Consider the following 25982-nt stretch of genomic DNA (forward strand, 5'->3'; position numbering starts at 1 on the left):
TGACTAAATCAACACCACCAACATCAGATGTTTCTGGAATGCTTAGAAAGCGTTCCAAGCACATGCAGGAGTTCCAGTTCTTTTGAAGTCACATAGTGGCCTCGTCAATCTTATTAAAAAAAACAAAACACAAGAGGCCAACTCCAAGAGGAAGCCTGGGGGTGGGAGGGACATTATCCTGCTATCCTTGGAGAATGCCTGTTTGAAGTAAACAACTTTGCTTTCTTCAAAAGCAAGAAAAATAAAATAGCCACGTATCTGAATAGTCCTAGCTAAGGGCTGCTTTCCAATAAAAAGGGGATAACAATTACAGTAACATTAACACCAATAGGCAGATAACATTTTTATTGGAAATTTTCTATTACAATTTTTATCTTTTTTTATATAAGCCCTAGGCAGGAAAGCCCACTCATCCCAGAGGCTCACATCTCAGTTGTGGACACTAACTGAACTGTTCTCACCCTTGTGTCACCTCTCTCTGAATGTCCGGGGCTCCCTACAGGGGGAAACTTAACTCCAAGGCCCTTTTACATTGCTTGCTCCAAAACCACTCTTTTGGTCCTTTGTAAACAGTATTGACAGTCTCATAATAGGAATGACAGCAATAATCACACTGGAAACTAAACGGCTTCCAACTCAGTTTTACTGATAGACTGTAAAAGCAAGTTGATGGTTCTTTATAGCTCAAATTAAAAAAAATGTCTAAATGACTATTACAAGATGAATTTTTATAAATTTGCCACCCCACTTTTCCAGCAACATGTTCTCCAATTACTTCAGCCAATTATTACCCAATTATTTGGGTAATTTGACCCTTTATTTCTCCTTGGTTTATACTCTACTCTTCAGCTCCTTCCCATGGCAATGGGGAGCTAATATATCCCAATTTATTATACAATTATAAAGTCCCAGTTCTCATACCTCTCCTGTAGTCTTCCAATATTCTCCATTCTCTTCTCAGTACTAGATTAGCAGTGTATTTCCTAGTTTCCTCCCTAATTATTCTCTCCTGAACCCAAAACAAAACTTCTTACACCAATCTTCTCAACTCTTTGTGCTGGAAACGGATAGGAGTACATTCCTCCTTGATACCAACACTATGTCCTTTGGTTCTTTCTAAGTGAAAGACACCTCCTCTTCTGGATTCCAAAATCTGAGCCCTTGGGCGCTCAGTTCATAAAAACACCAACAGAAAAATGTTACTAAAAAAAAGGGGAAAAAAAATGACACACAGAAAGGGTGAAAAAATGTCCTTCTCCAATAACAAAAGATTTCTAAAAACACTGGTCCACAAATAGGATTAAGGCACTCAAGTCTCCAATTTTTTAGCCAGGCCTCTAACTGACAGAACCTCAGAGTCCCTTTCTCAGGAAAATAATCAAAAGTGGGGACTGCACAGACAAGGCTCTCCCACAACAGGGTAACTCAGGAAAATTGAACTAAGAATCCTCACACTGAAATGGTGAAAGGGGTTTATAAAAGCTAAGCACACTACATCCACTTCTCCTACATGGGGGAAACAAAATTCCAGCCTCTACTCACTAATAACTCTGTACTTCCCCAGAATGTTTGGTATAAGCCTTCTTGTAAGGAAACTTAGGGTTCCTTACATTTATATATGGAAGGGTTGGCCAACTCTGGTCCTCAGTCCTCAGGAGCCACAAAAAGGCAAGAGATAGATTTGCATGCCCTGCCACCATTGTATGCAAATCTATGTCGTGATTATTCATTGCAGATATCCTGAAATCCTGGCCTGTTTGTGGCTCTCATTGATTGGAGTGGCCACCCCTGATATATAGGAAGGCAACCTGAAATAATATGGGGCCTTGGAGATGGAGTTGGGATCTACTGCTCAAAGAGAACATGGAGGACAGACTGTCTAAACCTACTATTGTTTTGGAAGTCAGTGTCCCAAGAATAGTGGGATGTAAACTCCATGTTTCAGCTTTGCAGATCCCCTCAATGGAGGCCAGTTGTAGACAAGCATGTGACCTTTACATGGCTCTAACATAATATTTGTTTTAAATATTTACTTTGTTTCGGTTTCATTCTAAAACTTGTTGCAGAGGAAATCTCCTCTGGCATCGAGTACGAAGTACGGGAAGTTTCTCTGCTTCTGCACCTCTTCATGGACCCCCAACTCTAAAGAAGATCAATGCTCCCTCGATGCCAAAGTTCTGCTAGCAGTTGGTGAGGCTCCTGGGTTCCTTGATACAGATGCCTTTGTTGTTGACATAGGGTATTCAGACTTTGAATTTTCACTGATAATATCAATTAGATTCAGTCTTCATTGCTTAAAAGCCCTAGGTGACATCTCTCGACAGATGCCATAACTCCTGGACTGAGTCATTAATCAATGTATTTTGACATTGATGATGCTTTTTATGAGAGTACAAGCCAATTCTTAAAATGCACTGTTCTGCAAGATCATATTAAAATAAATGATTGTATAATAGTAACTTATTTTTTAGAACTACTGGACATACATGAAATTGTACATTTTCTATTAAAAAAAAAAAAAGGAAACAAGGGGCAGGATTCAAGCAGCCTTCTATTTGTCCAGTTGTTTCCTAGGTCTCTGATATGCATAAAACCAAAGTATAGCTCTCAGCCTTTAATAAAGCTTAAAAAGCTAACTTCAAAGCTGCATGTAAATTTATGATGACCTGCAGAGAATTTAAATTCAAAATCCATAAGATCTGAGTAGTTTTTAAGAACAAGGTCTTCATAAAGGCGACTTTCAGGTCTTTTATCTCATCATGTAAGAGTATAAGCATGTGTACTGTGCACTTTTGAGAACATAGTCTAATTTGAATCAACTATATTAACAACTAGATTTGTTTATAGAAAAACATTTGACAACAATAAAATATTACATTATAAATGTTAGATCGTTAATATCAGTGCCCTAAAATAGATTGTAGGTATGTGGAAAATATACAGCCATAAAAAAATCTTGTTTAGTTTCTCTCACTGATTCCTTAAGTATGTGGTTATTAGTTCTTTGTGCAATTTAATTAATGATCTATCAAATGGCAGAGTCAGAGCCCCAACTGAAAGTTAACTGTGAAGCAGTGTAAATATTCACAAAACTGGCATAATCAAACACTTGTCATGATATGCCTCTTCCATATTAAAACTATAGCTTTTCTGAACAGCTTAAGAAAGAATAATTAAATCGGTTATATAGTGATTATATAGTCCCTATTTGTTTTGTTAGTGGTAATATAAATATGACCCATTTAACTAGTGAAGATATAATGAAATTGTATTTAAAAGATGATCAACTTTGATGCCCTAGAAATGAACCGAGTCACTTTATATAGTTCAGAGATTGATTTGAGCTTTTGTGTAAATATTAGAAATTAGGCCTCTCTTGTTCATCTTTAATGGCAGTCCCTTTTCATATGTTGGGAATGTAGATTGGGTGGTGTCCATTTACAAATCCAGGTATAGTATACAGGAAATTCTAACAGTGAGAAGAATCTTGAACAAAAACTAATCCTGTTCTATTAGTCAGGTAATATGATGCTCATCATTTTAAGCTACAAGTTAAATATTTTCTCAGAGGAAAAGCAGGATAAGATAACTACACATGTACGGTAGTTGACGACATTGGTGATGCAACACTGGATGTTTCTGAAAAGCTTAGAAAGCTTTCTGGGCATGTGCGAGAATTCCCACTCTCCTGTCATCGCACAAGGGCATTCTCATTCTTTTTTTTTTTTTTTGTCTGTGGCACATATTAGATTTGTTTCTGGCAAATTGATCTTGCTTTTTCTCTATAGTTGTCTGAGTCTTCTCAGTTATCCTCCCTCCATCAGTCCTGTAGAACTCATAGTTTTTAATTAATAGCGATCAGCCCAGAGTTTTTAATATTTGGGAAGGCCTTGTATGAGCTACTTCAGTCTGCCCTATTTTTCAGCAAAATTTCATCCTTTGATTTTGCTGTGTCAGTTTCTCCAAATATCACATAAAAGGAGGTCAGTATCTTTAAGAGATGCCTCTGCTGCAACAGATATCCCTTACAGATCTTCACACTGTATCTGCTGCTTATGCATGGACCATAATGTCTGGCATCTGTCACATAATGTCCCTAGTTTTGACCTCCAGAGAAATTGCAAGCATTAGATGATAGAATAGAGTTCCTTATACCTGCATAAGCAGTATAAAGGCTTTAAGGCAATGCTATTGCAGCTCAACTTTGTTGGGTTGGCCATGTTGGGTATATGGACAACACCCATGCTCCCCAATGAGTTTTCCTTGGGCAGCTAGCAAGTGAACAGCCGCCATGAGGTGGACAGTTTAAAATGTATAAAGACAATTTAAGAGCCCATATGATGGCATATGGACTGTAGAACTCTGAATTCCACTCAGCTACAGAAGAAAAACACAGTGGTGTCAAATTTGCCATATAGATATCCATCAGTTTGAACTGAATGTTAAGATTACTTACCTGGTAATCTCCTTTTCCTTAGTGTATGCAGATGGACTCAAAACAAATGGGTACAGTGTGCTCGTGCTAGCAGTTGGAGACTGATCTGACGTCAGCATGGGTACATATACCCCCACAGGAAGTGAAGCAATTCAGTAATCTTCCTTGCAAAGCTTGTTATAGCTATATGTGTACTGACCGATCGATTAATCAACAGGATTACCCTGACCAATTGATGGTAGCTGGAGACCGCCAGTGTTCTCAACCAGAAGGCGTCAACACCCGGCAGGGTGGAAGCCCTATTATAAGCAAAACATGGCTTACCGTGAGTCAGCGAATCCCCATGTATACCGGCAGCCGGGTGGGATGCTGAGTCCATCTGCATACACTAAGGAAAAGGAGATTACCAGATAAGTAATCTTAACATTTCCTAGCATGTAGCAGATGGACTCAAAATAAATGGGATGTACAAAAGCTACTCCCGGACTGGGCGGGAGGCTGCCCGAGGACCATGTAGGATCGCCCTCGCAAATGCTGTGTCCTCCCTGGCCTGAACGTCCAGACGGTAGAATCTGGAGAAGGTATGGAGGGAGGACCATGTCGCCGCTTTACATATCTCTGCAGGCGACAGCAGCTTAGCTTCTGCCCAAGAGGCTGATTGTGCTCTGGTAGAGTGAGCCTTGACCTGTAGAGGTGGTGGTTTTCCTGCCTCTACGTAGGCTGCCTTGATAACTTCTTTAATCCAGTGGGCGATGGTCGGCCGTTTCCCCTTGCTTCTTCCCGCTGTGCAGGACGAACAGGTGGTCCGTCTTTCGTACTGCTTCTGACATTTCCAGGTATCTGGACAGCAGTCTGCCGATGTCGAGATGACGTAGTATTCGACCTTCTTCCGATTTCTGCAAACCTTCCGTGGTAGGCAAGGATATGGTTTGGTTGAGGTGAAAGTGTGAGACCACCTTGGGTAAAAAGGAGGGAACTGTGCGAAGATGGATAGCCTCTGGAGTGATTCTGAGAAATGGATCATGACAGGATAGTGCTTGTAGCTCTGAGATGCGGCGTGCTGAACACACAGCCAGCAAGAACACCATCTTCAAGGTCAACAAACGGAGCAACAGGCCTCGAAGGGGCCTGAAGGCTGATCCCGCTAGAAATTCCAACATTAGGTTGAGGTTCCACAAGGGCACTGGCCACTTCAGTGATGTGCTTGACTCCTTTCAGGAAACGTGAAACGTCTGGGTGCTGGGCAATGGATTTGCCGTCACGTCTGGGACCGTAGCAAGACAGCACTGCTACCTGTACCTTGATGGAGCTGAGGGACAGACCCTTCTGAAGTCCATCTTGTAAAAAGTCCAAGATGAGAGGAATCTTAGCGGCATGTGAATTGGTGCCGTGAGAATCGCACCAGGCTTCAAAAACTCTCCAGATCCTGATATATGTAAGTGATGTGGAGAACTTGCATGCTCGGAGGAGTGTGTCTATCACCGGCTCCGAGTATCCCCTTTTCTTCAGTCTAGCCCTCTCAATGGCCAGACCGTAAGAGAGAATTGAGCTGGATCCTCGTGGAGAATGGGGCCTTGCCGTAGCAGGTCCCGGTATGGAGGCAGATGAAGAGGATTCCCTGCCAGTAGTCTTCTCATGTCTGCATACCAGGGTCTTCTTGGCCAGTCCGGGGCCACTAGAAGAACTAGACCTCTGTGTCGCTGAATCCTGTGAACAATGGCGCCCAACAGGGGCCATGGAGGAAATGCATATAGTAGGGTCCCCTGAGGCCACGGCTGTACCAGGGCATCGATCCCCTGAGCTCGAGGATCCCGCCTGCGGCTGAAATATCTGGGAACTTGAGCATTGGACCTGTCCGCTAGTAGGTCCATAGCTGGCGTCCCCCAGTGATCCACAATTATCTGAAAAACTGTGGGTGACAGTTGCCATTCTCCCGGGTTTAGGCTTTCTCTGCTGAGGAAGTCTGCTGCAGTGTTGTCCTTCCCGGCAATGTGGACGGCGGAGATATCCTGGAGATTTGCTTCTGCCCAAATCATCAGGGGAGTTATTTCCAGGGACACTTGTTGGCTTCTGGTTCCGCCCTGTTGGTTGATGTATGCCACCGTGGTGGCGTTGTCTGACATCACTCTGACCGCTCTGTTGCGAAGTCGGTGGGCAAATTGCAGGCACGCTAGCCTGACTGCCCGTGCCTCTAGACGGTTGATATTCCACCTTGACTCTTCTCTGGTCCACCGTCCTTGGGCGGTGAGCTCCTCGCAGTGTGCTCCCCATCCGTTCAGGCTGGCATCTGTGGTGAGCAGAATCCAGGTTGGGGAGGACATTCTTGACCCCCGGCTCATGTGGCCGGGCTGTAGCCACCAGCGTAGTTGATTCCACACTCTGGCTGGTAGAGGCAGGTGTATAGTGTAGTCCTGTGATCGTGGACTCCAACGAGAGAGAAGGGCGCGTTGCAATGGTCTCATATGAGCCCGCGCCCATGGCACCACCTCCAGAGTGGATGCTATGAGGCCGAGGACTTGTAGATAATCCCGAGCTGTGGGCCTGCTGGCGCTCAGCAGGACCTGCAGATGATTCTGGAGTTTTGACTGTCTCTTGGAGGTTAAGCTGACCTTGTCTTCTTGGGTGTCGAATTGGACCCCTAGGTATTCCAGCAATTGGGATGGCTGTAGGGAACTCTTCTATATGTTGACTACCCATCCTAGGCTTTCCAGAAGAGCTATAACTCTGTTGGTTGCCCGGTGACTCTCCTCCGGTGACTTTGCCCTGATCAGCCAATCGTCCAGGTAGGGATGGACGAGGATTCCTTCCTTCCTGAGTGCCGCTGCCACTACTACTATTACCTTGGTAAAGATCCGCGGCGCGGTGGCTAACCCGAAGGGTAAAGCCCAGAACTGGAAGTGCTGATTTAGGACTTTGAAGCGTAAATAGGGCTGGTGATCCCGATGGATTGGGATATGCAGGTAGGCTTCTGACAGATCTAGGGAGGTGAGAAACTCCCCTGGCTGTACTGAATTCTTGACAGACCGTAGAGTTTCCATGTGAAAGCTGGGGACCCGTAGGTGTCGATTGACTGACTTGAGGTCCAGGACGGGCCTGAAGGTGCCCTCTTTCTTGGGTACTATGAAATAAATGGAATAATGCCCAGAAGGTACCTCTCTTCCGCAGGTACTGGGATTATGGCCTTTAGGGCCAGGAGCCTCTGTAAGGTCACTTCTAGTGCCATTGTCTTGAGTGGCAAACGAGATTCCACAAACTTGTTCGGCGGAAGCCGAAAGAAGTCCAGTTAATATCCTTCCCGGATGATGGCGAGGACCCACTGGTCCGACGTGATCTCGACCCACCTGCGGTAGAAGAGGGTTAGCCTGCCCCCTATGGCTGCTACCCTCGGATGGGTCGGCTGATTGTCATTGTGGGTTACGGCCGGGGCCAGAACCCGGGCCGGTTCTCTTCTTGGTGTGTTTAGCCCGAAAGGGCTGATTCCTGGCCTGAGAACGAGGTGCTTGATAGCGAGACCTGTAAGGGTTGAAGCGCTGCGAGTTTCTACCTCTGGATGGTCTGGAAACAGGATGCTGGCTCCTCTTTGACCTGTCTTCTGGTAGTGGGGTAACGGAGAGGCACCCCATTCAGTAGCCCAATTCTCAAGGTCGCTGCCGAACAGTAGGGAACCCTTAAAGGGCATTCTTGTGAGTCGAGTTTTGGAGGACGAGTCGGCCGCCCAATTGCGTAGCCAAAGCTGTCTTCTGGCTGCCACTGAGGAGGACACTCCCTTGACTGCCGTACGGACAAGGTCGGAGGCTGCGTCTGTGAGAAAAGCGAGAGCCGATTCCATGTCTTCTCCCGGGGTGTTATTTCTTGCCTGTGATAAACAGGAGCGCGTCACCACGGTGCAGCAAGTCGCGATTCGAAGGGACATGGCTGCTACCTCAAAGGCTTGTTTCAGAATGCGTCAGTCATGCGCATCCTTGAGAGCCACTCCCCCCTCCACCGGAATGGTGGTGCGTTTCACAATTGCGTTAATTATGGCGTCTACCCTGGGGCACGCCAGCAGTTCCTTGGCTGTCGATCTAGAGGGTACATGCCAGACAAGGCTCGACCCCCTTTGAATGAGGCCTCCGGTGCCTTCCATTCCAGCTCAATTAGCTGCTGTGCTGCTTGTAGGAGGGGAAAGTGGTGAGCCAATTGGCGCAGGCCCTCTAGCAGAGGGTTCTGTACAGGGACCCCTAGGGGGTCCTGGCCCGGAATGGCCAGCTCCGATAGGCATTGTGAGACCAGGCCCGGCAGATCTTCTTTCCGAAAGAAGCGCCTCATGGTCTGATATGGTTCTATCTCCGAGGGAAGTTCATTCTCCTCGGGGGGCTCCTCACTTACCTGTGAATAATCCGAATCCCCATGATTGGGGCTGTCGGGAGGTGAGTGGCTGCTCCTAGGTCTCGAGGGTCCAGGGGGCCGGATCTACCGGGACGGAAAGACCCATCCGAGGAGCAGACTGCATCTGGACAAAGGCGTGAATCCCCTTAAATAATTCCACCCAGGAAAGCGAAGCCAGATCTGGCCGCAGGGGTACCAGGTCTCTCGGATTCCCTGACTGCTCGCCGAGGCCTGCTAAGTCCGGAGTGTTCTCTAAGGAACCGCTGGGCTGGGACCGGTCTTGTCCTGGAACTGCCATGGCTTCCTCACATTGGGCACATAAGGAGTCTGCTTCCTCGCTCTGTGTGGCTCTAAGATTGCATGCTGAGCAGAGGCTTAGAGCGTTCATGCCTGATTCTGGGGGCGCCAGCTCTGCGGACGCAGAGGCCTTCTTATGCTCCATTTGTCTACGATGTGCGCCTAACACGGGCGCGTAACAGCATGCGCCTAGAACGGGCGTCTTATCAACGTGCGCCTATGAATGGGCATCTTATATAAACGTGCGCCTATAGCAGGCGTCTTATAACAGTGCGCCTATGAACGGGCGTCTTATAAATGTGCGCCTATAAATGGGGCGTCCTATAAATGTGCGCCTATAGCGGGCGTCTTAGCATATGTGCGCTTATCCTAGTAGCGTGCGCTAACAACATGCGCCTATCGCGTGCGCTAACAACGCGCGCTAACAACGTGCGCCTATCGCGAACAACGTGCGTGTAGCAAGCAAAAGCGCTGAATTAGAAAAAGAAGTAGGCAGGCAACAATGGCGACCTCCCAGGCGGGCGGCCACGTAGGCGGGTCCAGTTAGTCCACACTTCCTCGGAGACCAAGTAAAGATGTACGCCTTACCTTGTCTTCGGCGCTTCCCGGCTGCAACCCGGGCGGTCTCCGGCTGCAGGGGGATAGGGAAATACCTTCACCGCCGCGCTTAAGGAAGTGCACCCGCTGCCTCTAGGCCGCGCCCGAACCGCTCGGGGGCCAAGTCCACGCCGGGACAGAGGCTGCCTCTAGGCCGCACCCAAACTCGTCTCGCTTGGGGGCCAAGCCGCGCCCGAGCCCTTCTCACTCGGGGGCTGGGTCCCTGCCGCGAACCGGCCACCGGACCGAGGCTCTTACCTCCGAGGGACCACGGAAGTCAGCTCGGGAAACTCAACTGGGTGAGTGACCGCCTGGTATCACCACAGGAGTGCGGGGCTCGTCATCAGTAGATTTCTTCTATAAATTTAGTCGTTAGAATTTGGAAACATGCTCAGCGAGCGTGAGGTAGCTCCATACTGCTTTGGAGACGGAAATTACTGAATTGCTTCACTTCCTGTGGGGGTATATGTACCCGTGCTGTTGTCAGATCCGTCTCCAACTGCTAGCACGAGCACACTATACCCATTTGTTTTGAGTCCATCTGCTACACGCTAGGAAATCACATCTTTTCTCTGATGAAGAAACACTAGAGTTGCAAAAGAGCTGTATATACAGTGCTTCTCCCACTGATGCGTCTTATGACCGTGGACAAGTCACTTTTTCTTCTGTTGACTCTGATACCAACACTGATTGTAAGCTCTCTGGGGGAGAGACTTATCATACCTGAAAATTTATCGCCATTGTACAATTCTATGCATGTCCAGTAGTTCTAAAAAATAAGTATTATTATACACTCATTTATTTGAATATGATTTTGCAGAACAGTGCATTTTAAGAATTGGCTTGTACTCCCATAAAAAGCATCATCAATGTCAAAATACATTGATTAATGACTCAGTCCAGGAGTTATGGCATCTGTCGAGAGATGTCACCTAGGGCTGTTAAGCAATGAAGATGGAATCTAATTGATATTATCAGTGAAAATTCAAAGTCTGAATACCCTATGTCAACAACAAAGGCATCTGTATCAAAGAACCCAGGAGCCTCACCAACTGCTAGCAGACCTTTGGCATCAAGGGAGCATTGATCTTCCTTAGAGTTGGAGGTCCATGAAGAGGTACAGAAGCAGAGAAACTTCCCGTACTTCCTACTCGATGCCAGAAGAGATTTCTTCTGCATCAAGTTTGAGATTGTAGAATATTGATGCTGAGGACTGGGCAAAGGCATCAAAGCATTAATCCTTGTCAATCCTCAAAACCAAGAACAAACAGATAGTGACAGTTTCTATTTGCCTTCCCAAGTGGCTGCATCAGGAAGTGACCTCAGCCTCCTAAGAAAGCATTAAACTATAACATTCTCCAGTGGTTCAGACTAAGACCATCAGTACCTTCCCTCTAGTTACCTAGGAGGATTTTTCCTTACCTTCTGAGGTTTCTCTAGTTTTGGCCTCAGCATTCTTCAAAAAGGAGCAAGATAGGAGGAACTATGAAGCTCCCTTTCAATACCTTCGTCGAGCTGAAGTACCTGTGCGCTTCAATATAAATTATGTTACTGATGGAACCAGTCCTTAAGGCCTACCATTTAGTATTGAGTGGTACAGTACCAAAGCTGATGCCTTGAGACATTGCACTGACACTGGAATTGTCAGCATTGAGTTACTTCTGCCCACATAATTAGTCAGTTCCAAGATGAACTGATTTATCTACTTTAACTAAACTTCATCAATAACAGGGTGATTCTGTGCATACTCCCCAAGTTCCTGTCTCAGGTGATGTCAGATTTCTACCTTAATCAGTCATTTGCCCTACTAACATTTTTCACCAGACCACACGTTCATAGATATGGACAATCATTGCACCGTTTGGACTGTAAAAACTGTTGCCTTCCATCTGCAGCAGACCAAAGCTCTTAGGTGGTCTACTCAGCTTTTTGCTACTTTTGACTCAAAGGGCCTGGGATTACTATCATCAAACAAATTAACTTAACTCTGAAAAGACATATCATGGCTCATAATTATTATTAATCAGTTGTATAGCACATATCCGACACATAAGAGAGTGCCTCTTCTTTGGAGCTTACAATCTAGTCAAACGATACAGAGACAAAAAAAAAACAAAGAAGATGCTTTAACATAGAAACATAGAAATGCTTTGTATCTAACTGTATAGATATAACACGGTGTGCAAAGATTTCTGTCATAAAAATCTGCATAGTTTTATTTGTCTTTTAAAAGAAAAGTCTTGATCTGGCTCAGTGGTAGCGCTGGGCATTGCCATGTGAGAGACTCAAGTTCAGTGTCCAAGCCTGGCTTCTGCTCCTCAGACCAACAGGGGCTGGACTGACCTTGGATAGAATCTCTCAAAATTCAGTATGGAGAGCCATATCTTGAATATAACCGAGACTGCTTTCTTCCACCTCTGATGTTTGCATCACCTTCATAGATATTTTAATAATTCAGATTTTAAACTTTTTTATGTCTGAACACAAACAATGGGCCCTATTTGGGAACAGAATTGGGTTCTACACCTCAAACAAGTTCTGATGGACAGATTGGCCAAACCTGCTGTCATATCGGCCATCCTTATCCAACAATAATGTGATGACAATGTGTGGAGAGGACTCCACATCGCAGCTCTATAGATCTCCTCCATGGGAACTTCTCACAAATGGGCTACTGACACTGCCATAGCTTAAACAGAGTGAGCCTTAACATGACCTCCAAGATGTAGTCCCACCAGGGCATAACAGAAGGATATGTAGTCTGCTAGACAACTGGAAAGAATCTGCTTGGCAACAATGATGCCCAACTTATTCCTATCAAAAGAAAATAAAAAGTTGGGTGGACTGTCTATGGGCTTCTGTCCATCCAGTTAGAAGGCTAAGGCTCTTTTGCAGTCCAAACTGTGCAGGGCTTGTTTGCCTTGGTGCGGATGGGGCCTGGGAAAGAATGTTGGCAGGACAATGCACTGGTTATGATGGAAGTCCAACACCATCTTAGGCAGGAATTTAGAGTGCATATGTAAGACCACCCTGACATGAAAACATTTAGTATAAGGTGGATAAAGTCACTAAGGCCTTGAGCTCACTGACCCTGCATGCTGAAGTGACTACCACCAAAAGTACGACCTTCCAGGTCAGGTACTTCAGGTCACAAGAACACAGTGGCTCAAAGGAAGCTTTCATCAGTTGAGCTAACACCACGTTGAAGTCTCAAGACTTCAATTGAAGTGGGCCTCACATGAAATGTACAACTATAGGCTGTACAGAGATGGTGTGACAGAGTGCCCTATAGGAACACCTTTAATAGGCCAGTCCCAGCAATTTGGGCCCAGTCCACCTTAATACAGGGCATTTTGAGTGCAGGGTGTCTCCTCTGAACACAGATAAAGCATAGGCTAGGAGGAGAACAAGACAGGCCCCAGGGAGAAGAAGAAGGAAGCTCCTTAAACATAACTGACCTACTGAAATTCTTTTATTGTTATACTGCAAGGTATGTAGTCTTCTACTCTGTTTTATTTATTTATTTGTTTAATTAAGGGATTTTATATACCGCGGCACGTTTAGAACATCACCTCGGTTCACATTGAAACATAATGTAGCAACAGGCTTTACATAAAACATGTGAACATAATAACTGGAAGCAGGTATAAGATAAATATTACATGGAAAGGGTGGGAGGAGGGGGAACAAAACTTAATAACTAAACCATGATTACAACATGAGCATGACTATGGGTGAACACCGATATAGTTGAAAATAGATGCGGATAAGCATACAAGTAGCTGATATAGTTGAAAATAGATGCGGATTAGCATACAAGCAGCTGATAAGAATACAGACAGTTGAGCATCAGTGCCGATGAGCATAAGTACCAAGAATATAAGCATAAATAAACATGTATAAGCATAAGGACCGAAGAGCATAGATATATATGATCATATATAAGCCTAAAATGATCATAAGTACAGAAGAGCATAAATATATATGAACATAAATGCAGATGAGCATGCAGAAGAGCATACATATAAAACTATCAGGGTTTAAATGTAGTGTTGTGTAGTGGGAGGGGGAGGAAGGAGAGGAGGAGGAATTGAATGGGAAAAGTCTTGTGTAAGACGGGGATTAAGGGGGTAAGGGGGTGGGACACCTGCGAGAGTGTAATAAAGAGAGACGTTCAAGAGTATGCCTGCTTGTAAAGCCATGTCTTAAGGTTTTCTTTGAATTTCCTGTGGCATGATTCCTGGTGAAGACTTGGGGGCATTTTGTTCCATTGGGCTTTTCCTGCAATAGTGATAGAGCGTTCTCTTGTGGATATAAGTTTGTATGTTTTGGGTGAAGGTGTAATAAGTTTCGCCTGATGATGCGTTCTGGTAGGTCTATTTGGGTTGCTGAAGATGAATTGCTCAGAGAATCATTGCATATTGTGATTGTGTATGGGCTTTTGTATAAGTGTAAGGGTTTTATATATTATCCTGTAGGAGGCTGGAAGCCAGGGTAGGAACTGGAGAACCGGTGTAATATGTTCGTGACGATGGGTGTTGGTGAGTAAGCGGGCGGCGGCATTTTGCAACATCTGCAGTGGTTGAATTGAGTTTTTTGGGAGGCCTAGGAGGATCGCATTACAGTAGTCAAGTTTGGAAAGGATAGTGGCTTATAGCACTGTGCGAAAGTCATAGGGGTGTAGGAGGGGTTTGAGTCTTTTTAGGGTGTGGAGTTTGAAAAAGCCATTTTTGATGGTGGAGGAGATGAACGTTTTCATATTGAGGTGGTTATTAACATTAACACCGAGGCTGCGGACATGTTGAGAGGCGGTGGAAGGGGGAGATTGTGTGTGGGATGATGGGGTGTGGAATGAGATGTTGTGGGGTGATATGATGAGGAGCTCTGTTTTGGAAGTGTTAAGAGCCAGGAAGTTGTCTGAGAGAAGTTTATTAATGTCGGTGAGGGCTGAGTTCCAAATTTTTAAGGCATTTGTGAGTGAGTCTGTAATGGGAATTAGAATCTGCACATCATCAGCTTAGATGAAGTGTGGGAGACCAATATTGGAGAGTAGTTTACATAGAAGGAGGAGGTAAATGTTAAATAGAGTGGAGGAGAGTGAGGAGCCTTGTGGCACTCCTTGTGATAGTCTGATAGGTTTTGATTCATAGTGTCCGATTTTGACACTGTAATACCTATAGTTAAGGTATGATTGGAACCATAGGAGGGGGGTACCAGAGATGCCAATTTCTTTGAGGCGCTTTAGGAGGATGTTGTGGTTAACTGTGTCAAATGCGGCTGAAATATCTAATAGAGCAAGTATATAGGATTGACCTTTGTCTAGAGCTTTGAGTATGCATTCAGAGAGGGAGATAAGGAGGGTTTCAGTGCTATGATGTTTGCGAAACCCATATTGCGATGGGAATAGAATGTGATGTTCATCAAGGTAGTCGATCAGCTGCCAGTTGATGATTTTTTCCAGGATTTTTGATAAGAAGGGGAGGTTAGATACCGGGCGATAGTTAGCAGGTTCCGAGGAATCAAGTTCAGGTTTTTTGAGGATTGGTTTTACAATCGCCTTTTTGAATTGCATTGGAACCAAGCCAAGGGAAATGGATTTGTTAATGATGTTGGCTATGGGTTTTGCTATTATATTGGGGATAGTGAGGAATGTCTTCGTGGGAATAGTTGTTTGAGGGATGCACTGCAGGTTTGATTTTTTTGAGCGTGGATTCTATTTCTAAAGGGGATGTATCCTCGAATGAGGTAAGAGTAGCTGTGGTGTTTGCATAATCAGAAGATTTGTGCAAGAGTATGTTATACATGGAGTTCGTGGGGGGAGTGTTGGTGGGTGTGAAGGGGTTGTTGGGTGCAGGGGGGGGGAGTGAAGCGTGCCATAAGGGTTTCAATTTTGTTGCGGAAGAATAAGGCCAGTTTTTCACATTTGGATTGGTCATCGTTGTCGAGAAGAGTATTGGGGGGGGGAGTTAATAAGGTTGGATACATATTGAAAGAGGGCTCGGGGGTTGAATTGGAACTGGTGAATTCTTTGAGAGTAGAAGTCTTTTTTGGCTTTGTCCTTGGCTTTACGATAGGTGTGAAGTAAGATTCGAAACTTCGATTGTAAGGCAGGGAGTTGTTCTTTGGGCCATTTTTTTTTCAAGTTTTCTAAGTTCAGTTTTCATGGTTCTGAGTTCAGGGGTGTACCAAGATTTCTTTTTGTTATTGGCAGGATTGATTAATTTGCATTGTGTGGGACATAATTTGTCTGCCACAGTGTTGGTGAGTTGAGTCCAAGATGAGATGGCGGTGTTTGCATCGGTAAGGTGTAGCTTAGGGAGTTCTTCAGAGAGGGCTTCGATGAGTTCTTCCGTATTACAAGGTTTTCGAAAGTTAATGGTTTTCTTGTTGGGTGTGGTGTGATGGGTGCTTTTTATAGTGCATCTGGTATCAATGCGGAAGTGGTCGGACCAGGGGATAGGCGTACATTGAGGGGGGTCAAGTTGGATGAGGGAGTTAGTGAAGATAAGGTCAAGCGTATGCCCTGCCTTATGTGTGGGGCTGGTGATAGACTGGTTAAAGCCTAGTGCGTTAAGAGAGGTCAGAATGGTTTCACATGAGGGGGAGGTGGGCTGCGGTCGACGTGGAGGTTCAAATCCCCGAGGATGATGGGTGGGGAAGTGATGTTTATATGTTTGGTGATGTATTCAGTTAGGGGGAAGGGGTTATTTTCCAGGATGCCTGGGGGTGCATATATTAAACAGATTTGGAGAGAAGGAGATTTAGAAAGGCCTATTTCCAGTTTAGGAGGGGGTATAATCTGTTGTACGGTAAGTTTGAATTTCTTTTTGGCAGCAAGTAGGATCCCACCTCCTTTTTTTTTTTGCGTCTCGGGATAGAGAATATGTTGTATGCATCATTAGGGAGTTGGTTTAATAAAACTGTATCTGTTTCTTTTAGCCAGGACTCTGTGATTGCGCAGATGTCAGGACTTTCGTCAGAGAGAATGTCATGGAGTAGTGTGGCCTTTTTTTAAAAGGGACTGTGCATTTAAGAGGAAGATGGTGAAGGTGGCAAGTCCTATCAGTTGTGTGAGAGGGGAGGCCATGATGTTGATTAGAGATCTGTGATGTGTGGGGTGTTGATATTGCCGTGTAGTTCTGTGTGTGGTGTTATGGTGTTTGAGTGTGGGAATGGGGTAGGCGAGCATGCTATAGAGAGGTGTGAAATCACTATGCAAAACTCGAGGGTGAGGTGGTCGTGGGACCAGGTGGAGGGGGAGAGCCGCTGAGAGGAAATTTAAGGGGGAAAGAGGTAAAGGGAAGGGGGGAGGAAGCTCAGAATGTGCTCTTGCAGGGCTTGCAGTAGCCAGGAAAGTAGGGGCTTGGGGAGGTAAAATCAGGGGCTAATTGGCACTTTGTTGTCCGGATTGCAAGGAAGGGTCATATGAAGGGGCGCACCAAGGGGAAGATCCCTTGGGTCGTGCTCCTTCATTCGCGCAACGCCGGAGGGAAACGTCGAAATTTAAAGGTCTTACTGGCGCGGGTAGATTCTGTCACGGGTCCTTCAGGCTTCTAATTGGCCGGCTGGACTCTGGGGGCTCGGGTTCAGCCTTCAGCACAGTCTCAGGGAAGAGTGGGCAGTCGGATGGAGGAAAAGCCTGCTGTGCTCGTTGAGGTAGAGGTGTCCTACAGTGGCGGCACTAAGGGGCGCACAAAGGGACAGGCCCCTTTGTTGCGCACCTTCGACGCACGACACCAGAGGCGCTCTGCTGCCTCTTTTATGGAGTCCAGTGGGGGTCGTATCGTTGCCTGTCCCACGTCGCCACCTGGGGTGCGTCGGTGGGTGGAGTCTTGATAGGCCGGCGCAGGGCAGGCACGGTGACTCTCTGTTGGGCCTGCAGGCCTGCCAATGATGGTGTTCTGCTGATGGTCTGCTGGCTGCTGGCGGGGTCCAGATGGCGAAGCGGTCGGGAGAAAGCCACGGGCCGAGACGTGACACGTTCTGGTCTGAGCTCCGCAAGACAGGCAGTACTGCCGGGGTCAGCCAGGTAGGTTGGTCCGGAGGCCTTGGGTCTGTCTTCCGGGAGGGACTGGGGGACGAGCAACGCGGCTGAGGCCTACCTTGCCAGCCTGAGCTCTACCAGGAGCTTGCGGCGGTAGCGAGGCCTGTGGTAGTCGCGGATTGCGGTGATCAAAGGGGTCTGCTGGCGCTCTGCTGCCTCTTTTATGGAGTCCGGTGGGGGTCGTATCGTTGCCTGTCCCACGTTGCCTTCTGGGGTGCGTCGGTGGGCGGAGTCTTGGTAGGCCGGCGCAGGGTGGGCACGGTGGCTCTCTGTTGGGCCTGCCAATTATGGTGTTCTGCTGGTGGTCTGCCGGCTGCTGGCGGGGTCCAGACGGCGAAGCGATCGGGAGAAAGCCACGGGCCGAGACGTGACACGTTCCGGTCTGAGCTCCGCGAGACAGGCGGTACTGCCGGGGTCAGCCAGGTAGGTTGGTCCAGGGGCCTTGGGTCTGTCTTCCAGGAGGGACTGAGGGACGAGCTGAGGCCTACCTTGCCAGCCTGAGCTCTACCAGGAGCTTGCGGTGGTAGCGAGGCCTGCGGTAGTCGGTGGATCGCGGCATGCAAAGAATAAAGTTATACAAGAGGAAAATTGGAATCCAGACTGTAATTCTGTTCTCCAGCCAGCCTTAGACTGCTCATGCTCTGTGACATATGGTATCAGGTCGGGGATTTTCTACACTGAGTGACTGCACAGACAGAAGTCCAAGCCTCCTAGGAGTGTCTGAAAAGAGGAGTTGTTGAAAGGTCTGCAAAGGGAAGGAAGTGAGAAGTTCTGAGAAAGTGTTTGCTCTAAGCATCACAAGGAGAAACACGATTGCAAAAGCACTTTGAAAGAAAAGTGAAGCGTATGAAATTAAAAAAAAAACTAGATGTTTTTTTCTTTTCCTGGGGCCTCATACAACCACACCCAGTTTGGCAACAGGCCAAGGGAGCTATCCCCCCCTGTATAGACAGGGATCAAGCAGTTGTTAGGGCCGAAGTAGCTAGCATGACTTTTTTGTTTTCCTATCCCTAGAGAGATGCGTGCGTGGCTTTGTTACTGGGAAAGAGAGTCAGGAGGAGCCAGAGAGCTTTAGAAAGGTGCACAGTGGTGGACTTCAACTCCTAGAAGTTCTCCAGGCCCAAGAGGCTGCACAGAGAAGAGTCTGAAGCCACTTCTAGACACCATAGATGTCCGGAGAGAGGAATGGTGAAGACAGGAATGGCTAGCCTTAGAGACCCGGACAGAGGAATGGTCAAAGACCGTAGCTGAAATATAGGTATTGTGTTCAGAGTTGGATCAAGAGTTAAATGAGGTGCTGCATGATACTCGTGAGGAATGGAGGAGCATGGTGGCAACTGGAGACGCTGCCAGGAGCCAAGAACCAGGTACCGTGGAAAGCCTGGGGAAAGGAGCTCTAGAGATCCCTGAGAAGAGACCACAGAGGTCTCCAGCGGGCTGGGTGAGTTGGGGCAACGGTCTGAGGAAACATGGCTTGGCCTGAAAGCGGAGGGAGCACAGCAACCTGGTGAGGTGCAGGTTTGAAACTGTAACCTTCCAGAGCATAAAGGCTGGGAACACAAAAAGGAAAGCAGGTTGGCTTGATCAAGCTGATCTGGGTCACCTCAGAGACTGGCCTGAAGATGGCACAGCCATAGATGCTGGCAAAGCATCAGTGGAACAAGGGTTGACTAATGCTGACCAGGGGCAAACCTGAGAGTGGCTAAAAGAGATCGCTACAGTGAAGCCTGGCGAAACATCGAGGGAGTCAGCCCAGCCCAAGGAGGAGAAGTCAAAGCGGTCAACTCAGGTCTTAACAGTTTCCACAAACCTTGAAGCCCAAGGAGATATTTCCCAGTTTGGATATAGGAACAGCAATGTATGGGGAGAGCGAGCAGCTGTGGCTGAGCAAAATTCACTTTCCCCACCGGCAACATGATAAACAAGAAAGAAAACCACACTCATGGGGCTTGGACCTACAGACTTATCTATATTATGGAGAGAGTCCAGAGACATCTACACTGGAATGGATAACAGAGCAGACTCCAGAAGGGCAAGAACAGTGCCCACTGGAGAACAAAAGAATATAGAATAGCTCTGAATGGACTCATGGTGACCCAGATTATAAGGGTCTCCCTGAGAGAATGGGATTCCCATGCATTGTGAACAGGAAAGCAGCACCTTTCTAGTACAGCTATCCCACTCACTGAGGGAGGTGTGGTACAGGAAGCTGAGGGGATAAAGCCAGAATAATAGGTCAATACTGAAGTACTGGTGGAGGTCGGGAGCTCAAAAGTCCTGCAGATGGAGAAGAAGCCAGACCTGTTAGGGGAAAAATGGTGTGCTACCCATCAGCAAGAGGAAGAGATGAAGAAAGCCAGGACTGGCAAAGAAATAAAGTTATTGGAAATCCAGCCCAGAAAGGTCAAGTTGCCAGTAGAGACTGTTGAAATGGACGTTCTGGGGAATTGGACTCTGGGACTAACCAAAGTGGGTTGCCAGGAAGCCTGGGGGAGGGGTATATCCCTAAGAGAGGAAGTTGCCCTTCATATAGAGAATCCCCAGTGAGAAAAAGTGTTGGGCATTCTAAAGTTTGGAACACTGTTATCCCTAAGTCAGGCGGGGGGTGAGTACGAAAAAGGTTGTCCCAGGGTAAAAAAAGACCAAGCACAAAACGTAGTAGTAAGGTCTCATGGTGGGCACATGGCCCTAGTAGAGGCAGTCACTGAATGGGGTGGTAACATTGAGCTGAGGGGGAGGGTATGTGGACAGAGTGCCCTATAGAACCCTCAGAACATCTTATAGACTGGTCCTAGCAGTCTGGGCCCGGTCTACCTTAACACAGTGCATTCTCGGTGCAGGGTGTCTCCTCTGAACATGGATAAAAGCATAGTCTCAAAGGAGAGCAAAATAGGCCCAGGGAGAAGGAGAAGGCAAGCTCCTTAAAGATAACTGACCTACTGAAGTTCTTTTCTTGTTATACTGCAAGGTAAGCAGTCTTATACTCTGTTTTATGTGCAAAAGAATAAAGTTGTGTAAGTGGAAAACTACGGAATCCAGACTGTAATTCTGTCCTCCTGCTAGCCAATTAGACCACTCGTGCTCTGTGACAAATGGGTGTACCGTCTACACCATGGTGATAGGTGTCATTTGCACTGAGATGAACTCTAATGGAGTTGGTCTTCAAATCAGCTTCCAATAGGTGTAGAAGGTAGTCAAGCAGTTTTTGTATGGAGCAGAAGAAAGGATCTAGGGCCTTCTGCTCACATTCACACGGAAATCCTCCTCTACTACAGTCCATAGAACTTTTTAGTGGAAGGCTTTATGGAAACCATAGGAACTTGAGACACATCTTCCGAGAGATTGAGTGGTTTACAATATCAACCTCTGAACATCCAGACTGTGAACAAAGGGTCTGTAGATTAGAATGGTGCAACCTACTTCACTCCTATGTGATGGAGATCTGGGTAAGCTCCCAGCCTGATCGGTTTCCCAGATGAACATCTCCCTGAGGAGTGGAAACCAGACCTGTCTCAGGCTATGAGGATCATAGTCCCTCTGTTCTTACGAAGCTTTAAGAGAGTTTTCTCTACTAGTGGAGCTGGAGGATACTCTACAGGAGACCTTCACCCCAATGGTAGGCAATGGCATCTGAGGCTGGTTTGCTGCGTGTCCTTGTAAAGGGAGAAGAACTGAGGAACCTTCCTGTTTTTAAGGTTGCTGTGTTGAGATCCAAATCCGGGCTTCCCCAGAGGTACAAGATCCAATTCGTGACCCCTTGGTCCAGGGATGAATCGTGGGGTCTGAAAGCATTGACTCAGTCTATCCACTATTACATTCTCCATTCCAGCCAGGTACAAGGCACTGAGTACCATCCCATGGGAAAGGGCCACACGACAAGATCTGGACAGCTTCCTGACACAGAAGTATGATCCCTAATTCCCTGCTTGTTGACAAACCACATTGCCAACTTTGTTGATGGTCTGTTTCAGAACAATTATGTTGGACAGCCCAAACTCTGAAAGCCCACAAGGCATACCTGAAAGCCCAGAGATCCAGGAAATGATTTGATAGAGGGTCTCCCTGGGCGGACCAAAGACCTTGGTGCTAAGCCCATCTACATGAGCTCACCAGTCCAGGTTGGATACATCTTTGGTTAGGACAATTTAGATGGAAGGACTTTGGAAAGATCTCCCCCTTTCCAGATTTGAAATTTCCTGCCACTAGGAGAAAGAGTCCCAGGAGAAAGACAGAGTGACTCAGATTGCAATCCTGCAGGTCCTGAGTAGCAGGTTGCCACTGCAACCTCAGGGTCCATTGGGCCTTTCACATGTGTAAATAAGCCAAGGGAGTGACATGAATTGTTGTGGCCATATAGCCCAACAGTCTCAACATGTGCCAAGCTGACGCCTGCTGGCTCTGTTGAATCCCTGCCCAGGGCATAAAGGCCTTGGCCTGGGCCATGTCTAGCCAAGGCTCCAATGAAGTTCAATTTGCAGTGATGGACCTGAATTGGGACTTGAGGTAGATGATACACAAACCCTAGTGTCTCCAGCAACCCGGATGGTTGAGCTACATGGATCTATTGGCCCTGCCCAAGAAATGCTTTTGACTAGCCAATCATCCAGATAAGGGAAAATGTGAACTCCCAGTCTGAGAAGATTCTAGGCATTTTGGTAAGACACATGGGAATGATGCGAGCCCAAATGGCAGAACACAATACTGGAAGTGCTGGTTTCCCACCACAAATCGGCAAGAAGGATATCAAGGTGGAATTTGTTCATGGCCCTCGGGTCTAGCATGGGACAGAGCTGGTAGGCTGCTATGTGGGTAATAAGAATAGCGCCCTGGAACACTTTTTTCCTAAGAGCATCCATTGCGTTGTGATCCTTCCCTGGAGGCACTGAAGAATGGGTCAGAGGGCATTTGGCCTTCTTGAGAGCAGCTTCTATGACCACCAATTGGTGGGGCAGCTGACACTTGTCGAATCCAAGAGCCTTTTGGATGAGATGAATCAATCCGCCTTCCTATGCACGGGAGGCACTATGAGGGGGTGTTTTCACACCCTTATCAGTAATTCCACAAGGATCCCATACACTGGGACTACTACGATCTCCTTGGGAGGCTCCACAAACTGGAGGATATCTAGCATTTTGTGCCTGGGATCCTCTTCAGTCATTAACTGAAATGGCATAGCCTCTGTCATCACCCGAACAAAGCCGGCTAAGGAGAGGTCATCCGACAGGGTCTTCTTTTGATCCTCTGGAGGAAATGGTTCTGAGGAGACACCATCCAAAGCATCAATGGAAGCCATGGAGTCATCACTCCAAGGGTCATAGGTGCCCTCGTCTCCACTGTCATTGACTGGTGTCAGGGCCCTAGGCACTCAGCCCCTGACCAGAAGTGCAGTCACCCATGGAATTAGTCACTTTGGCCCGAGCTCTGGTGCCATCTCAGGTATCGGGGGGCTTCCTCCTCTAAGGAACTAGGGATGACAGCTAGATTTGCAGGAGGTGGCAGCAGTGTCCCGCAGGGCATTGATGCCACCCCAGGAACTGACACTGGCTGGGTCAGTAACATGTTGATAAGTACGTGCAGCAGCAGCAGCAGCTCGAGGAGTGACGGTACTGATGTCAGTGCCATCACTGCCATGAAGCTAAGGCCACATATTGAATTTTCAATGGCCAGCTGCACACACCTCTCCAATTCCTCCTCAAACATTCCTGATGCTAAGGCAGGCTGGGATGCAGAAGGTGTAACTAAATCCTTTTATGTACCGAGAAGGGGATCAGTGGCTGACATCGGGACCAATGGAGACCATGGCGTACCCCTGGCATCAATGGAGAACTGGCTCTCCTTGCCTTGTGGTTGGCTTGGGGGCATCAGAGAAGCTGGTGTGTCCCCATGCCTGGCACCGTGCATTGACAGAGACCGATGCAGGTACTTCCTCTACTTTCTTCAGTGGCCCCTTTGATTTTGATGACTCGGTGTCCATTGATGTGGCTCCGAGGTCCCTCAATGCCGATGCCTTCAATGCCGATGCCTCCAATGCCAATGTTGATGGATTGGTCTTCTCTGGCCCGATCTTACATTCCTTCAGGGTCATCTTGGTACGCTTGCTGCAACACCAGACATCATGCGATGCCCCAAGGCAGAGAACGCATCTATTGTGGGGATCCGTGATAGACATTGTTCTCATACGCCTGGGGCATCACTTAAAACCCGAAATGGACAAGTCGTCTCAAAATAAAAGGAATGTGAGATCAAAATCAATGATGGCAGTGCACCAAGTGCACTGCCACCCTGGGAGTATCAACAACAAAAATAAATGTAACCAGAAACGTCAAAAAACCTGTCTAGGATGCTAACAGGAGAACCAGGGGGATTGCACGTCCACATGAGAATCGTGAAGAATCTTTCGCAAAAAAGACCACTTAGAAAAGTAGGCCAAATATTGGGAAAAAAAGTGAGGCTCACCCAACGGCGAGAGATGAGTGGAAAAGAAGAGACCAAGGGGACTCTGTGAGGATGCATGGTATATTGCATGCATGGGCATGCTCAAAGATGCTCAGTCAAAATTGTAGAAACTTCAACATAAGTTTTCCGTGCTGGACTCCATCTGATGATATCTGCCTTCCTGCTTGTCCTTGGAGAATTTTTTCTACTCCTGCTGTTCTTTATAGCAACACAACAAGCTGCTCTCAATCCCCTTCTATGTCTAGCATGGAAATGCTAATGGAGCATAGTACTTTCTGAATTATTTCTCTGCTGAGTCACTTATCATGGATGGAACAAGGTTACACTATGTAAGTACCGAGATCTAAGCTAGCTTTCAGAGCACCTTGGAAAGAAACTACATTTATACACTGAATAATTTTATAAATATTTTCTTTAAATCTGGCAAATACAGACATGTCTGTAGTTTCTTTATCATGCTAAATTCACTATCTGCATACTATCTTGAATATTGATGACCGATTTCATCATCTATAGCTCTAAGGAAGCACTTTTTAAAACTCATAAGGCTATCATTTATAAATGTTAAAAGAAAACTGTATTCTGTGTATTGCATAATATTTCAATATGTACACATAGCAGAAAATAACCTCCCAGTATTCATTAAAAATTTAACTTGTAAGTTATTATTATTCAGATTGTTTAAAATGCTCCTACACAAACTTCCCTAGCTTCTTTGTGAGCAGCAATTTATGGAATCATGTCAAAAACAAACTCACATCGGATTGGTTCATGCAGTCTATGATATATCATTTATGATATCATAGCCAATATGGACTAAATAAACATGAGTTATTGGCTGACTTTTTAACTAGACTACTCCCAAGAGTACAGAGGATTATAGAGCTCATTACAGAATTTAGAACATAATGACTCAGCATTACAGTTTTAAATTGAAAGAGGCATTGCCACTTATGAGCACTTCTGAAATATAGCAGATGACACAAAGAGTACAGCTTTCTTTTAAATATCACTAACATATGAAAACATTGATAAATTTTTCAGTATAGCTAAATGTAGCTTACCAATGAATCCCAGTTGGGAGAATTCCAGAATCATCCAGTCATCTGAGGTCTGATGAACAGCAAAGTTCCTTATGGACTGGAAATAATTGGTTTTTGCAATAATATCATCCTCTAGCTGAAAAAATATAACCAGGATCATTACATTTGCGTGAAGTATATTACCTGGGTCAAATATTCTCAAAGGAAAAGGTATTATGTCCATATACATTCTTTAAGATTATTATGTGACATGACTGTTGGTATATAGTCAGTGATACCATATGCCACTTAACAGTGATATGATTGCTCCGAACAGAATTTATGAAACCTCACTCAATTTTTTTCATACTGCCAAAATCTATTTTGCGAAAATGGTAGGTGTTGGTTTCAAAGAAAATGACAGCAGATAAGACCACAACGTCCATCTACTCTGCCCTTTCCTGATGCAAAACAGCAATGTATTCCTGCTGTATCCATTAGAGATGTGAATCGGAACCAGAATCTGATCCGATTTCAGTTCCGATTCACATCTCTATAGATGTGAATCGGAACCAGAATCGGATCCGATATCAGTTCCGATTCACATCTCTAGTATCCATGCTCATTTTTTTGTTCGAAAGCTTTTTAACTGCTCCGTTATGACCAAATTCAAATAAACCATTCACCTGTGATTTGCTCTTGATCTGGAAAATCCTTCAGAAGCATACATTCAGTCTGTTATGATAATACTTTAGAGATAGCC

The 25982-nt window shown here is 46.1% G+C and overlaps 1 protein-coding gene across 3 annotated transcripts in view; it reads right to left on the reverse strand.

Annotated features, from left to right (window-relative positions):
• MGAT4D (MGAT4 family member D) overlaps nucleotides 1-25982 on the reverse strand; it is a 481639-nt gene that overhangs the window by 50654 nt on the left and 405003 nt on the right. For all 3 annotated transcript variants that reach the window (XM_029596826.1, XM_029596870.1, XM_029596782.1), the window contains one exon: nucleotides 25262-25376. In XM_029596826.1, the coding sequence (XP_029452686.1) occupies nucleotides 25262-25376 (115 nt within the window). The remainder of the gene's footprint in view (nucleotides 1-25261; nucleotides 25377-25982) is intronic.

Source organism: Rhinatrema bivittatum, chromosome 1 (genome assembly GCF_901001135.1).
Source record: "Rhinatrema bivittatum chromosome 1, aRhiBiv1.1, whole genome shotgun sequence".
In the NCBI taxonomy this organism is placed as follows: Eukaryota; Metazoa; Chordata; class Amphibia; order Gymnophiona; family Rhinatrematidae; genus Rhinatrema; species Rhinatrema bivittatum.